The sequence below is a fragment of the Aegilops tauschii genome, chromosome 1 (genome assembly GCF_002575655.3).
Source record: "Aegilops tauschii subsp. strangulata cultivar AL8/78 chromosome 1, Aet v6.0, whole genome shotgun sequence".
NCBI classification, from domain to species: domain Eukaryota; kingdom Viridiplantae; phylum Streptophyta; class Magnoliopsida; order Poales; family Poaceae; genus Aegilops; species Aegilops tauschii.
In genome coordinates, this window is record NC_053035.3 from 272,597,233 (window position 1) to 272,613,356 (window position 16,124).

The window sequence follows — 16,124 nt, forward strand, 5'->3', positions numbered from 1 at the left end:
AATCTCCCACTTGCACTAGAGTCAATAATCTAGTTCACATCGCCATGTGATTTAACATCAATAGTTCACATCTTTATGTGGTTAACACCCATAGTTCACATCGACATGTGACCAACACCCAAAGGGTTTACTAGGGTCTGTAATCTAGTTCACATCGCTATGTGATTAACACTCAAAGAGTACTAAGGTGTGATCATGTTTTGCTTGTGAGATAATTTTAGTCAACGGGTTTGTCACATTCAGATCCATAAGTATTTTGCAAATTTCTATGTCTACAATGCTCTGCACGGAGCTACTCTAGCTAATTGCTCCCACTTTCAATATGTATCTAGACCGAGACTTAGAGTCATCTAGATTAGTGTCAAAACTTGCATCGACGTAACCCTTTACGACGAACCTTTTGTCACTTCCATAATTGAGAAACATATCCTTATTCCACTAAGGATAATTTTGACCACTGTCCAGTGATCTACTCCTAGATCACTAATGTACTCCCTTGCCAAAATCAGTGTAGGGTATACAATAGATGTGGTACACAGCATGGCATACTTTATAGAACCTATGGCTGAGGCATAGGGAATGACTTTCATTCTCTTTCTATCTCCTGCCGTGGTCGGGCTTTGAGTCTTACTCAATTTCACACCTTGTAACACAGGCAAGAACTCTTTCTTTGACTGTTCCATTTTGAACTACTTCAAAATCTTGTTAAGGTATGTACTCATTGAAAAAACTTATCAAGCGTCTTGATCTATCTCTATAGATCTTGATGCTCAATATGTAAGCAGCTTCACCGAGGTCTTTCTTTGAAAAACTCCTTTCAAACACTCCTTTATGCTTTGCAGAATAATTCTACATTATTTCCGATCAACAATATGTCATTCACATATACTTATCAGAAATGCTGTTGTGCTCCCACTCACTTTCTTGTAAATACAGGCTTCACCGCAAGTCTGTATAAAATTATATCCTTTGATCAACTTATCAAAGCGTATATTCCAACTCCGAGATGCTTGCACCAGTCCATAGATGGATCGCTGGAGCTTGCATATTTTGTTAGCAACTTTTGGATTGACAAAACCTTCTGGTTGCATCATATACAACTCTTCTTTAATAAATCCATTAAGGAATGCAGTTTTGTTTATCCATTTGCTAGATTTCATAAAATGCGGCAATTGCCAACATGATTCGGACAGACTTAAGCATAGATACGAGTGAGGAACTCTCATCGTAGTCAACACCTTGAACTTGTCGAAAAACCTTTTTGCGACAATTCTAGCTTTGTAGATAGTAACACTACTATCAGCGTCCGTCTTCCTCTTGAAGATCCATTTAATCTCAATGGCTCGCCGATCATTGGGCAAGTCAATCAAAGTCCATACTTTGTTCTCATACATGGATCCCATCTCAGATTTCATGGCCTCAAGCCATTTCGCGGAATCTGGGCTCATCATCGCTTCCTCATAGTTCGTAGGTTCGTCATGGTCAAGTAACATGACCTCCAGAACAGGATTATCGTACCACTCTGGTGCGGATCTCACTCTGGTTGACCTATGAGGTTCGGTAGTAACTTGATCTGAAGTTACATGATCATCATCATTACTTTCCTCACTAATTGGTGTAGGAGTCACAGGAACAAATTTCTGTGAGAACTACTTTCCAATAAGGGAGCAGGTACAGTTACCTCATCAAGTTCTACTTTCCTCCTACTCACTTCTTTCGAGAGAAACTCCTTCTCTAGAAAGGATCCACTCTCAGCAATGAATATCTTGCCTTCGGATCTGTGATAGAAGGTGTACCCAATTGTCTCCTTTGGGTATCCTATGAAGACACATTTCTCCGATTTGGGTTTGAGCTTATCAGGATGAAACTTTTTCTTATAAGCATCGCAACCCCAAACTTTAAGAAACGACAACTTTGGTTTCTTGCCAAACCACAGTTCATACGGTGTCGTCTCAAACGGATTTAGATGGTGCCCCTTTTTTTACGTGAATGCAACTGTCTCTAATGCATAACCCCAAAACTATAGTGGTAAATCGGTAAGAAACATCCAATAAAGTACGGTTATGACGTTCGGACACACCATTATGCTGTGGTGTTCCAGGTGGCACGAATTTGTGAAACTATTCCACATTGTTTTAATTGAAGACCAAACTCGTAACTCAAATATTTGTCTCCGCGATCAGATCGTAGAAACCTTATTTTCTTGTCATGATGATTTTCCACTTCACTCTGAAATTCTTTGAACTTTTCAAATGTTTCATACTTATGTTTCATTAAGTAGATATACCCATATCTGCTCAAATCATCTGTGAAGGTGAGAAAATAACGATATCCGCCACGAGCCTCAATATTCATCGGACCACATACATCTGTATGTATGATTTCCAATAAATCTGTTGCTCTCTCCATAGTTCCGGAGAACGGCGTTTTAGTCATCTTGCCCATGAGGCACGGTTCGCAAGTACCAAGTGATTCATAATCAAGTGGTTCCAAAAGTCCATCAGTATGGAGTTTCTTCATGCGCTTTACACCGATATGACCTAAACGGTAGTGCCACAAATAAGTTGCACTATCATTATTAACTTTGCATCCTTTGTCTTCAATATTATGAATATGTGTATCACTACGATCGAGATCCAACGAACCATTTTCATTGGGTATGTAACCATATAAGGTTTTACTCATGTAAACAGAACAACAATTATTCTCTAACTTAAATGAATAACCGTATTGCAATAAACATGATCAAATCATATTCATGCTCAACGCAAACACCAAATAACACTTATTTAGGTTCAACACTAATCCCGAAAGTATAGGGAGTGTGCGATGATGATCATATCAATCTTGGAACCACTTCCAATACACATCGTCACTTCATCCTTAACTAGTTTCTGTTCATTATGCAACTCCCGTTTCGAGTTACTACTCTTTAGTAACTGAACTAGTATCAAATACCGAGGGGTTGCTACGAACACTAGTAAAATACACATCAATAGTCTGTATATCAAATATACCTTTGTTCACTTTGCCATCCTTCTTATCCACCAAATACTTGGGGCAGTTCCGCTTCCAGTGACCAGTCCCTTTGCAGTAGAAACACTTAGTCTCAGGCTTAGGTCCAGACCTGGGCTTCTTCACTTGAGCAGCAACTTGTTTGCCATTCTTCTTGAAGTTCCCCTTCTACCCCTTTGCCCTTTTCTTGAAACTAGTGGTCTTGTTAACCATCAACACTTGATGCTCTTTCTTGATTTCTACCTTCGTCGATTTCAGCATCGCGAAGAGCTCGGGAATTACTTTCGTCATCCCTTGCATACTATAGTTCATCACGAAGTTCTACTAACTTGGTGATGGTGACTAGAGAATTCTGTCAATCACTATTTTATCTGGAAGATTAACTCCCACTTGATTCAAGCGATTGTAATACCCAGACAATCTGAGCACATGCTCACTGCTTCAGCTATTCTCCTCCATCTTTTAGCTATAGAACTTGTTGGAGACTTCATATCTCTCAACTAGTGTATTTGCTTGAAATATTAACTTCAACTCCTGGAACATCTCATATGGTCCATGACGTTCAAAACGTCTTTGAAGTCCCGATTCTAAGCCGTTAAGCATGGTGCACTAAACTACCAAGTAATCATCATATTGAGCTAGCCAAACGTTCATAACGTCTGCATCTGCTCCTGCAATAGGTCTGTCACCTAGCGGTGCATCAAGGACATAATTCTTCTGTGCAGCAATGAGGATAATCGTCAGATCACGGATCCAATCCGCATCATTTCTACTAACATCTTTCAACATAATTTTTCTCTAGGAACATATCAAAATAAACATAGGGAAGCAACAACATGAGCTATTGATCTACAACATAATTTGCAAATACTATCAGGACTAAGTTCATAATAAATTAAAGTTCAATTAATCAAATTACTTAAGAACTCCCACTTAGATAGACATCCCTCTAATCCTCTAAGTGATCACGTGATCCATATCAACTAAACCATGTCCGATCATCACGTGAGATGGAGTAGTTTCAATGGTGAACATCACTATGTTGATCATATCTACTATATGATTCACGCTCGACCTTTCGGTCTCCGTGTTCCGAGGCCATATCTGTTATATGCTAGGCTCGTCAAGCTAAACCTGAGTATTCCGCTTGTGCAACTGTTTTGCACCTGTTGTATTTGAACGTAGAGCCTATCACACCCGATCATCACGTGGTGTCTCAGCACGAAAAACTTTCGCAACGGTGCATACTCAGGGAGAACACTTTTACTTTGCTAATTTAGTGAGGGATCATCTTATAATGCTACCGTCAATCAAAGCAAGATAAGATGCATAAAAGATAAACATCACATGCAATCAATATAAGTGATATGATATGGCCATCATCATCTTGTGCTTGTGATCTCCATCTCCGAAGCACCGTCATGATCACCATCGTCACCGGCGCGACACCTTGATCTCCATCGTAGCATCATTGTCGTCTCGCCAATCTTATGCTTCTACGACTATCGCTACCGCTTAGTGATAAAGTAAGGCATTACAGGGCGATTGCATTGCATACAATAAAGCGACAACCATATGGCTCCTGCCAGTTGCCGATAACTCGGTTACAAAACATGATCATCTCATACAACAAATTTAGCATCATGCTTTGACCATATCACATCACAACATGCCCTGCAAAAACAAGTTAGACGTCCTCTACTTTGTTGTTGCAAGTTTCACGTGGCTGCTACGGGCTTAGCAAGAACCGTTCTTACCTACGCATCAAAACCACAACGATAGTTTGTCAAATTGGTGCTGTTTTAACCTTCGCAAGGACCGGGCGTAGCCACACTCGGTTCAACTAAAGTTGGATAAACTGACACCCGCCAGCCACCTATGTGCAAAGCACGTCGGTAGAACCAGTCTCGCGTAAGCGTACACGTAATGTCGGTCCGGGCCGCTTCATCCAACAATACCGCCGAACCAAAGTATGACATGCTGGAAGCAGTATGACTTATATCGCCCACAACTCACTTGTGTTCTACTCGTGCATATGACATCTACGCATAAAACCCGGCTCGGATGCCACTGTTGGGGAACGTAGTAATTTCAAAAAAATTCTACGCACACGCAAGATCATGGTGATGCATAGCAACGAGAGGGGAGAGTGTTGTCCACGTACCCTCGTAGACCGAAAGCGGAAGCGTTAGCGCAACGCGGTTGATGTACTCGTACGTCTTCAAGATCCGACCGATTCAAGTACCGAACGTACGGCACCTCCGAGTTCAGCACACGTTCAGCTCGATGACGTCCCTCGAACTCCGATCCAGCCGAGCTTTGAGGGAGAGTTCCGTCAGCACGACGGCGTGGTGACGATGATGATGTTCTACCGACGTAGGGCTTCGCCTAAGCACCGCTATGATATTATCGAGGTGGATTATGGTGGAGGGGGGCACCACACACAGCTAAGAGATCAAGAGATCAATTGTTGTGACATTGGGGTGCCCCCTGCCCCCGTATATAAAGGAGCAAGGGGGGAGGCGGCCGGCCTAGGAGGAGGGCGCGCAAAGGGGGGAGTCCTACTCCCACCGGGAGTAGGACTCCTCCTTTCCTTGTTGGAGTAGGAGAAGGGAAGGGAGAAGGAGAAGGAAGGAAGGGGGCGCCCCCCCTCCCTAGTCCAATTCGGATTAGTCCATGGGGAGGGGTGCGGCCAACCTTTGGGGCCTTTCTCTCCTTTCCCGTATGGCCCATTAAGGCCCAATACGAATTCCCATAACTCTTCGGTACTCCGAAAAATACCCGAATCACTCGGAACCTTTCCGATGTCCGAATATAGTTGTCCAATATATCGATCTTTACGTCTCGACCATTTCGACACTCCTCGTCATGTCCCTGATCTCATCCGGGACTCCGAACTCCTTCGATACATCAAAACACATAAACTCATAATATAACCGTCATCTAACTTTAAGCGTGCGGACCCTACGGGTTCGAGAACTATGTAGACATGACCGATACACGTCTCCGGTCAATAACCAATAGCGGAACCTGGATGCTCATATTGGCTCCCACATATTCTACGAAGATCTTTATCGGTCAAACGGCATAACAACATACGTTGTTCCCTTTGTCATCGGTATGTTACTTGCCCGAGATTCGATCGTCGGTATCTCAATACCTAGTTCAATCTCGTTACCGGCAAGTCTCTTTACTCGTTCTGTAATACCATCATCCCGCAACTAACTCATTAGTTGCAATGCTTGCAAGGCTTAAGTGATGTGCATTACCGAGTGGGCCCAGAGATACCTCTCCGACAATCGGAGTGACAAATCCTAATCTCGAAATACGCCAACCCAACAAGTACCTTCGGAGACACCTGTAGAGCACCTTTATAATCACCCAGTTACGTTGTGACGTTTGGTAGCACACAAAGTGTTCCTCCGGTAAACGGGAGTTGCATAATCTCATAGTCATAGGAACATGTATAAGTCATGAAGAAAGCAATAGCAACATACTAAACGATCAAGTGCTAAGCTAACGGAATGGGTCAAGTCAATCACATCATTCTCCTAATGATGTGATCCCGTTAATCAAATGACAACTCATGTCTATGGTTAGGAAACATAACCATCTTCGATTAACGAGCTAGTCAAGTAGAGGCATACTAGTGACACTTTGTTTGCCTATGTATTCACACATGTGGTATGTTTCCGGTTAATACAATTCTAGCATGAATAATAAACATTTATCATGATATAAGGAAATAAATAATAACTTTATTATTGCCTCTAGGGCATATTTTCTTCAGCTATTATATATTCTGTTTTGGATGTTTAATGGGATTTATTATACACTTTTATATTATTTTTGGGACTAACCTATTAACCCAAGGCCCAGTGCAAATTGTTGTTTTTTTGCCTATTTCAGTGTTTCGCAGAAAAAGAATATCAAACGGAGTCCAAACGGAATGAAACCTTCGGGAGCATGATTTTTGGAACAAACGTGATCCAGAGGACTTGGAGTGGACATCAAGAAACGAACGAGGAAGCCACGAGGCAGGGGGACACGCCTACCCCCTGGGCGCGCCCTCCACCCTCGTGGGCCCCTCGTGGCTCCACCGACCTACTTCTTCCTCCTATATATACCTACGTACCCCGAAACCATCCAGGAGCACCACGAAAACCTAATTCCACCGCCGCAACCTTCTGTACCCGTGAGATCCCATCTTGGGGCCTTCGGCGCTCCGCCGGAGGGGGCATCGATCACGGAGGGCTTCTACATCAACACCACACTACTAGAAAAAGGCTTACTAGTGGCGCACCAGTTTTGCCTACTAATGGCGCACTACTGGTGCGCCACTAGCACCACGCCACTAGTATTTTTTACTATGGCGCACCGCTGGTGCGCCATTAGTATCTGGTATACTAATGACGCACCAGGCAGTGCGCCATTAGTATAGGCCACGGTGCGCCATTAGTATAGGCCACGGTGCGCCATTAGTATGCCTCCCAGGGGCCGTATATACCCATGTGCTTTACCATACTAATGGCGCACTGCGGGGTGATGCGCCATTAGTATCCTTTGGCATACTAATGGCGCACGTTGGGGTGATGCGCCATTAGTATGTATATTAGGAATTTTTTTTTCTTTTCTGATATTTAAAACTTAAGTCTGCTAAGGAATTCCTCGTCTTCTGCCCATAGAATGCACGGGCATTGTTCTAGTCATAGTATAATACAACAATCACACGTATGTAGGCAACACTTTTATGTTGGAAGAAACACAGGTTTAGCCTTTGGATTTGTATCCATGCTGGTCGAGCCAACACGACACTCAGGGCCTAACTGTGATCTGTGACTTCTTTATGCCACTCAAAGAAAGTCCCCAGGGAAGGCAAATATACATGGCCAGGTTTAGAACAAAAGAATGATGTTTGTACTCTTACTAAGCAATTTACTCCCGAATATAGATACAATCAGACATCCATCAGGCCAACACACATATAATCATCACTGCTTCATCAACAAGCATAATAATACTCTAACAACACCATGATATTACACAGATGAGACGAACCGAATTACTCGTGGCACATGTTGAAGCCTATCACAGCAGGACATGATAAGTAGAGGAGCCAATGCAAGACCACCACTGACCGCGACATGAGCACATCGTTGCACCTCACTCACTTCTTGAGCACACTGCGACACAAGAAAATCGCATGGAGCAAAAGAATTAGAGAGTTCAAACAGGGCAGTGTGATTTAAACAAGACGGATGTGGTAACCATCAAGCAAGCGAGTAAAGAATATGGGGTAATACTAGATCTTTCATTCATCGGCTAGTCCAAATTCAGGCTAGTTAATGAAGTGAAGAAGAATGTCCACCGGAGTGGTTGCTTGGCAAAGGAAATTACTTACTTGTAAAGGTAGGCGGCGATACCAAGTATGATACAAGGAGAAGAGTGAACTTTTACCTGAAGAATGGTCTGCTTTAGCCTCACGTTGGTATTCTTCAGATCTGCATTGGCTCTATCCACCTGCATTTATCGTTTTATCAGACATTAAGCATTGCCGAGACGCCTGTCAGAAGAAATATCAAAAATGACAGTGGCCAGCAAACTGACCTTGTCATCCATTTCATCCATCAAGGGAACTTGCCTATCCAATTCCTGATGATCACAACAATTAGTATGGTACACATAATCAGCGTATAACTAGAAAACAAGCACAGGACGCAACCTCATTCATATCCGATGCCATGTTCTTCAGAGTTGCCAGCCCTTCACCAATAACATCCAAACCTTCATCCTGCAGAATACCATTGCAAAAAGCAGGTCTGGTTAGTATCCAGTGGAAGCACAAAACAAACAGAAGAAAAACATTAGATTGGTGAATCAAAACTTTACCTGCTTCATTCTACGCATCTCATATTCCTGACAAAATTTATTTGATTCTTCAGTCCCCTTAAAGTATTCATCATCAAAGTTTCCATCTATGTGTGTCGTGGTAAGAGAAAACTAAAAGGTTTAGCTCGTGACCCTCAAGAGGATAAGAGTAAATTTAAGAAGGGCATCTAACAGGCCAGGCCAGAGATGATGAGGAAACAGACACAATGTACATTGCTCAACCAACTTTATGCATGGCGGAATGCATGTTCAATTCAAATTTATAATGGCAACATATTTTGTCCATCTAATGCTAATACAGAAAGCAGAGTTGTGTGCTAAAACAATGAAGGAACATGTGCACATGGAAATTGAAATTGGCCTAATTTGGCACAGAACAATGTAAACCTTAAGATGAGGATACACTCACATCAACTAGATGAACATTTATATAAAACAACAAGCTTAATTTTAGTTATACGCTCAGTACTCAACTGCTCATGCATATCCTCCCATATGATAGCGCAGAGATATGCATGACCAAGGAAAGCATGTTACCAAACTCAATATGCAGCTAATATGCATATCAAGTCAATACTCAATGGTACTGAAATGCTAAGTTGAACAAAAAAAGGATGGGACAAGGTAAGGAGTACTTAAGCTCCAAGACAACAGCAGCAATAGATTGAATTATTTGATATCAACAATAGCACGCTTGTCTAGTTCAAATAAATAGATATGCATTTGAAAGAAAATGCAAGCATCAGAACATAACGGTAAGACTCCATATGGTTTACACTGATTTTATGCAAAAGAAGTGGGCATTGATGTAAATAATCCTATACACCATCTATGCCAACAGCCAAATGGAAGTACATTGCAACATAAAAGACACTCAATTTCTCCTACATATGATTATATTAGAATTCGAGCTGTATAATCAGCACATAATCATCGTCCTACAAAATCCTATGAAATCATAAACATACTTTCCCAGCAAATTCTGCAAAAAATACCAGTCCCGCCGATCCCAAACTGCACCAGGTGATCCAGCAAATCACCTCACCGACACAGAAATTGCTTCATTTTTTCCGTTGACATTGAACAACCGCGCATCCTAAATTTAGGCAGTCTCCTCCTTCGAGGCAAGCTAGCCTCTTCTACTGCTAGTAGACAACGTGGGCATAAGCGAGTCCTAGTGGCCACAGAAGAAGCAGATCTAGCGGGTCAGCTAAGAGATGATCGGACGAACCTTCTTGAGCGCGAGGCGCTGCAGCTTGGGCAGGTCCTCCTCGAGGAGCTTGGCCTTGGTGCGGCGGATCTCGGTGTTGAGCGCAACGACCGTGGCCCGGTTCTTCTCCTGCCTCGCCGCCTCCGCTTTCTGCAGCAGCAGACTGGTCAGATTCAGATCGCCGCGAGGGGCGGCGCGCGCCCGGCGGAGGGAGAGCGGGGGAAGCGAGAGCAGGCGCGGGGTACCTCGACGCACTAGGAGATCTCGGCGTCGACGGAGCCATAGAGGCGGGCGAAGGGGTCCTCGCCGGCGACGTTGGCGCCGTTGAGCTTCTCGGCGTCGTACTTGTCGTACTTCTGGCAGATGACGTCCACCCGCGTGAGGATGTCGATCACCGTCATCTCCGCGGCCCGGTCTCCGCTCGCTCCGACGAGATCGAGGGGAGGATTGCGGAGGATGGGAGAGCAACCGCCTAGCTGCCGGCTGCTGGCGAGCAAAACAGAAGGGGGAGGAGGACAGAACTTGACTGGGAAAGGGAGGAGGCGGAGCCTTCCACATTTTCATATTAGTAACCCTGGTTACTAATGGCGCACCTGCAGGTAGTGCGCCATTACTAGTTTTTCAAAAAAACACTAATGGCGCATTAGGGCACAGTGCGCCATTACTAATTTTGCAAAAAAAAAACACTAATGGCGCATCAGGGCACAGTGCGCCATTACTAGTTTCTGGTGCGCCATTAGTAGTTTTGCAAAAAAAAAGTAGTGGCGCACTATGAGGCTGGTGCGCCATTACTAGTTAGAACTAGTAATGGCGCACTGTGCCCTGGTGCGCCATTAGTATGTTTGAAAAAATAATAATAATAAAAATTCGTTACTAGTGGCGCACCGTGTGTCTGGTGCGCCATTAGTATCTTTCACACTAATGGCGCACCAGCACATGGTGCGCCACTGCTATATAGTAGTGGCGCACCACATGTCTGGTGCGCCATTAGTGGCCATTTCATCTATAGCCCTTTTCCTAGTAGTGCCATAGCCTCTCCGATGATGTGTGAGTAGTTTACCACAGACCTTCGGGTCCATAGTTATTAGCTAGATGGCTTCTTCTCTCTCTTTGGATCTCAATACAAAGTTCTCCTCGATCTTCTTGGAGATCTATTCGATGTAACTCTTTTTGCGGTGTGTTTGTCGAGATCCGATGAATTGTGGGTTTATGATCAAGATTATCTATGAACAATATTTGAATCTTTTCTGAATTTTTTTATGTATGATTGGTTATCTTTGGAAGTCTCTTCGAATTATCAGTTTGGTTTGGCCTACTAGATTGATCTTTCTTGCAATGGGAGAAGTGCTTAGCTTTGGGTTCAATCATGCGGTGCTCGATCCTAGTGACAGTAGGGGAAACGACACGTATTGTATTGTTGCCATCGAGGATAAAAAGATGGGATTTATATCATATGGCTTGAGTTTATCCCTCTACATCATGTCATCTTACCTAATGTGTTACTCTGTTCTTATGAACTTAATACTCTAGATGCATGCTGGATAGCGGTCGATGTGTGGAGTAATAGTAGTAGATGGAGGCAGGAGTCGGTCTACTTGTCGCGGACGTGATGCCTATATACATTATCATGGCTAGATATTCTCATAATTATGCACTTTTCTATCAATTGCTCGACAGTAATTTGTTCACCCACCGTAATACTTATGCTATCTTGAGAGAAGCCACTAGTGAAACCTACGGCCCCCGGGTCTATTTTCCATCATATAAGTTTCCAATCTATTTTTAGTTTGCAATCTTTACTTTCATTCTTTATCATAAAAATACCAAAAATATTATCATCTCTATCAGATCTTACTTTTGCAAGTGGACGTGAAGGGATTGACAACCCCTTTATCGCGTTGGTTGCAAGGTTCTTATTTATTTGTGTAGGTACGAGGGACTTGCGTGTGGCCTCGTACTGGATTGATACCTTGATTCTCAAAAACTGAAGGAAATACTTACGCTACTTTGCTGCATCACCCTTTCCTCTTCAAGGGAAAACCAACGCATGCTCAAGAGGTAGCACTCCTCCAACCGCCAAGCGTCTCTCAGCATCAAGACCACCCCGTCCCAATGGCACCAGCGTCTCGGTCATCCCTTGAATAATATTGTTCAAAACATTGTTAGGAATAATGATTTAGTGTGTTCTTCTGAACGTCAGACTTCCGTGTGTGATGCTTGTCAGCGTGCTAAAAGTCGACAATTGCCTTATAATTTATCACATCATGTTTCCACTATGCCTCTTGAGTTAATTCATTCTGATGTTTGGGGGCTTGCTATTGCCTCTTTCGGAGGCTATAAGTATTATGTGAGCTTTGTTGACGATTACTCTCGCTTCTCTTGGATTTATCTCCTTAAGCACAAGCCTGACGTTGAGCAAGTATTTTATGCTTTTCAGGCCCATCTTGACCGTCTTCTCCACACTAAAATCATAGTTGTTCAGTCAGACTGGGGTGGTGAGTATCACCGACTGCACCGGTATTTCCAACGCACTGGAATCTCTCATGGCGTGTCTTTTCCGCACACCTCTCAGCAAAACGGCATTGCTGAACGCAAACATCGTCACCTTGTCGAAACAGGTCTTGCCTTGCTGGCTCATTCTTCTCCCCCATTGCGTTTTTGGGATGAAGCGTTCCTTACGGCGTGCTACCTTATTAATCGCATGCCTACACCTGTTCTTCAACAAGATAGACCCATCTATCGTCCCCTTAAGGTGCACCCCGATTACAAGTTTCTTCGACACTTTTGGTTGCGCATGCTGGCCTAGTTTGCGTAAATATAATGCACACAAGCTTGCTTTCCGTTCCACCATGTGTGTTTTCTTGGGCTATAGTCTGATGCATAAGGGATACAAGTGTCTTGATCGTTCCATGGGACGTATCTACTTCTCTCGTGACGTCGTTTTCGACGAGTCTGTTCTTCCCTATGCAAATCCTCGGGTCACCGTCGATGTCTCTTCTTTGGCTGATGTTCTCTCTTTTCCTCCCACTGAACCGGTTACGGGTGACCATATGCGCAAATACGACTTGTCCTATTTGTCTACTGACACGCCTGTTTCAGGCCATGTTACTTATGTGCAGGATCCTTCGGCGGCTTCATCCTCGGCGATCGACGCGCATGGCGCATGCACGCCCTCTGCCGCGCCGCACTCCCTGGTGATCGACGTGCATGGGACATGCACGTCCCCCCCGCCCCTCGGCTCCCGCTTCGCTCGGCCCGGTCACCGCGTCGCCCGGCCTGGCCGGCCCGTCGGCTGCCACGTCGACTGGCCCGTCAGTTGCCGCCTCGCCCGGCTCGGTCGGCCCGTCTTCGGCCCCGGCCGCTCCTCCCGGCCCTTCAGTGGTCTCCCTGTCGCGCACTGACTTGCCGTCGCCTGTGCCGGTGCTCGAGAATGCTGCTCCACCGTCGCCACCGCAGCTCGCGTCGCCTTCTGTCGAGGGCAGTCCTGCTCCCTCGACCGCGACACCTCCAGCTGCTCCTGCACACACCATGGTTACCCGTACCCGCGATCATACTCGCCGTGCCCTTGTTCCTACTGATGGGACCATCCGTAATGATCCCCATCCCCGCGTGTTTCATGCGGTGCCTGTCTCTCATCGTGATGCTCTCCGTGAGACTGCCTGGCGTACCGCGATGATTGATGAGCTCGCTGCCCTTCACCATAACAAGACTTGGGTTCTTGTACCTCGGCCGTGCGGAGTCAATGTTCTTGGGAGCAAGTGGATCTTCAAGACCAAGCACCATCCAGATGGCTCCGTTGATAAGTACAAAGCTCGACTGGTCGCTCGTGCTTTCATCCAGCAGCTTGGCATTGATTATGGTGATACGTTTAGTCCGGTTGTCAAGCCGGCCATCGTTCGACTGGTTCTTGCCTTGGCTGTGTCTCGCGGTTGGAGTCTTCGGCAGATTGATGTCAGCAATGCTTTTCTTCATGGGTATCTCTCCGAGGACGTCTATATGCAGCAGCCACCTGGCTTCGAGGATGCTCGTTTTCCCTTGCATGTGTGCAAGCTTCAGCGTGCTCTCTGTGGACTCAAACAGTCTCCTCGTGCATGGTATGCTCGGCTTAGTACCCGTCTTCTCGAGTTGGGTTTCGTCTCCTCCAAAGCAGATACCTCTCTGTTTTTCTTCCGTTATCGTGATGTTCAGATCTATATCCTTGTCTATGTGGATGACATTGTCATTGCCGGATCTTCTCCACGTGCGGTTGATGGTCTTGTTCATGCCCTCGCGGCCAGTTTTCCTATCAAGGACCTTGGGCTGTTGGAGTATTTTCTTGGTCTGGAAGCGTCATACAATTCAGGGGGGATGACATTGACTCAACGGAAGTATGCCTTGAATCTTTTGCACCGTGTGAGCATGGAGAATTGTAAGCCTACTTCCACACCGCTATCTACTTCCGATCAGCTTGCACGAGTGTCTGGACGGCCTCTCAGCACCGATGATTCTTTCCGGTATCGCAGTGTTGTTGGTGGGTTGCAGTATTTAACACTCACTCGTCCGGATATTTCGTTTGCAGTGAATAAGGTGTGCCAGAGTCTCTCACAGCCCACTGATGCTCATTGGGAAGCCGTTAAGCGGATTTTACGTTATGTGAAAGGAACGTTGCACACAGGGCTGAAGTTTCGCAAGGCTGTCTCTACTAGCATTAGTATCTTCAATGATGCGGATTGGGCAGGATGTCCGGATGATCGTCGATCAACAGGAGGTTTCGCCATATTTGTTGGACCAAACTTCATTTTCTGGAGTTCGAAGAAACAACCAACAGTGTCGAGATCGAGCACAGAGGCCGAGTACAAAGCCTTGGCGAATGGAGCTGCTGAAGCCATCTGGGTAGAGTCACTACTCAAAGAGCTTGGAGTGTCTCAGCAGCGTGTTCCGGTTCTATGGTGTGATAACTTAGGGCCCACATATCTGACTGCCAACCCAGTTTTCCATGCGCGTACCAAGCACATCGAGATTGGTTTCCACTTTGTGCGCGAGCGTGTTGCTTCTGGAGCTCTTGAGGTCAGGTTCATTTCTTCTAACGATCAGCCGGCTGATGTGTTTACCAAACCAGCCATCAGAGAGATGCTAGACCGTTTTAGTACCAATCTAAAACCTTGTACGTGGTAGAAGTTCAGATTGAGGGGGAGTGTTAAAATAGGTCTAGCGTGTCGTGTACACGTACTCTGTACGTATGTAATTGTATATGCTGATTGTTATATATAGAAAGACGTGGAGAGGCTTTGCCCCACGGGAAACCTTAAACCCTATTCTCAAACTTTTTAGGCTGTGTTTGGATGCATAATATTTAGAAAATCATAGTATTTAGAAACCACAGTATTAGAACTTGTAGGCAAGCAATACCAGAGTATACAAATACTTTGGTATTTTGCAGTATTGGCAAAACAGAGAGGCGCTTAGGCGTTGCAGTATTTACTCGAGTAATTTGTTTATGTTTGAAGTTATCTGATGTAACCAGCCACTAAAAAACTAATTCAAACAAATTTACATGAGGGTGTATATCATTTGCAGCTTGTATGCTTGGACGTATGCATCACAATCCATTCAGGTTAATTACTTGGCCTTTCTATGCAAAAAGTAAAACTATAAATTACTTGGGGCCATCACGCGCCACCTTAGGCCTTATACAATGCAAGGTGCTTAGGGGAGGTGCTTAGAGAAATAAACCAGACTTTTCTCAAGCACCGATGCTTATTTATGCAGGGTAGACGCTTAATTAAGCGTCTCTCCTTTACAAATAGCCACTAATGTTTAGAAAAATTCGGTTTATATTTCTAAACACCTCCTTAAGTATCTAGCATTGTATAAGGCCTACAGACCTTTGCTAGGGGTGCTGCAGCTATGAAACATGAAACGAAACATGTTGAGGGAAAAGAAAGTGATGACTCGCTGCTCCTCTATAAGTTATCACCCACCGTTATCACCCGCCACGGCGATATCATCGATTTTAATCCACGCAACTCAA

The 16,124-nt window shown here is 44.6% G+C and overlaps 1 protein-coding gene across 1 annotated transcript; it reads right to left on the reverse strand.

The window, feature by feature from the left end:
* Window positions 1-7,909: 7,909 nt before the first annotated feature.
* On the reverse strand, window positions 7,910-10,677 carry LOC109773611 (uncharacterized). The gene is made up of 7 exons (XM_020332308.4): window positions 10,360-10,677; window positions 10,136-10,264; window positions 8,905-8,990; window positions 8,738-8,806; window positions 8,623-8,667; window positions 8,473-8,535; window positions 7,910-8,198 (listed from the first exon to the last, which is right to left on the reverse strand). Exons 1-7 carry the CDS (start codon window positions 10,670-10,672, stop codon window positions 8,055-8,057), a joined length of 849 nt encoding a protein of 282 aa, XP_020187897.2. The 5' UTR covers window positions 10,673-10,677; the 3' UTR covers window positions 7,910-8,054.
* Between the last annotated feature and the right edge of the window lie 5,447 nt (window positions 10,678-16,124).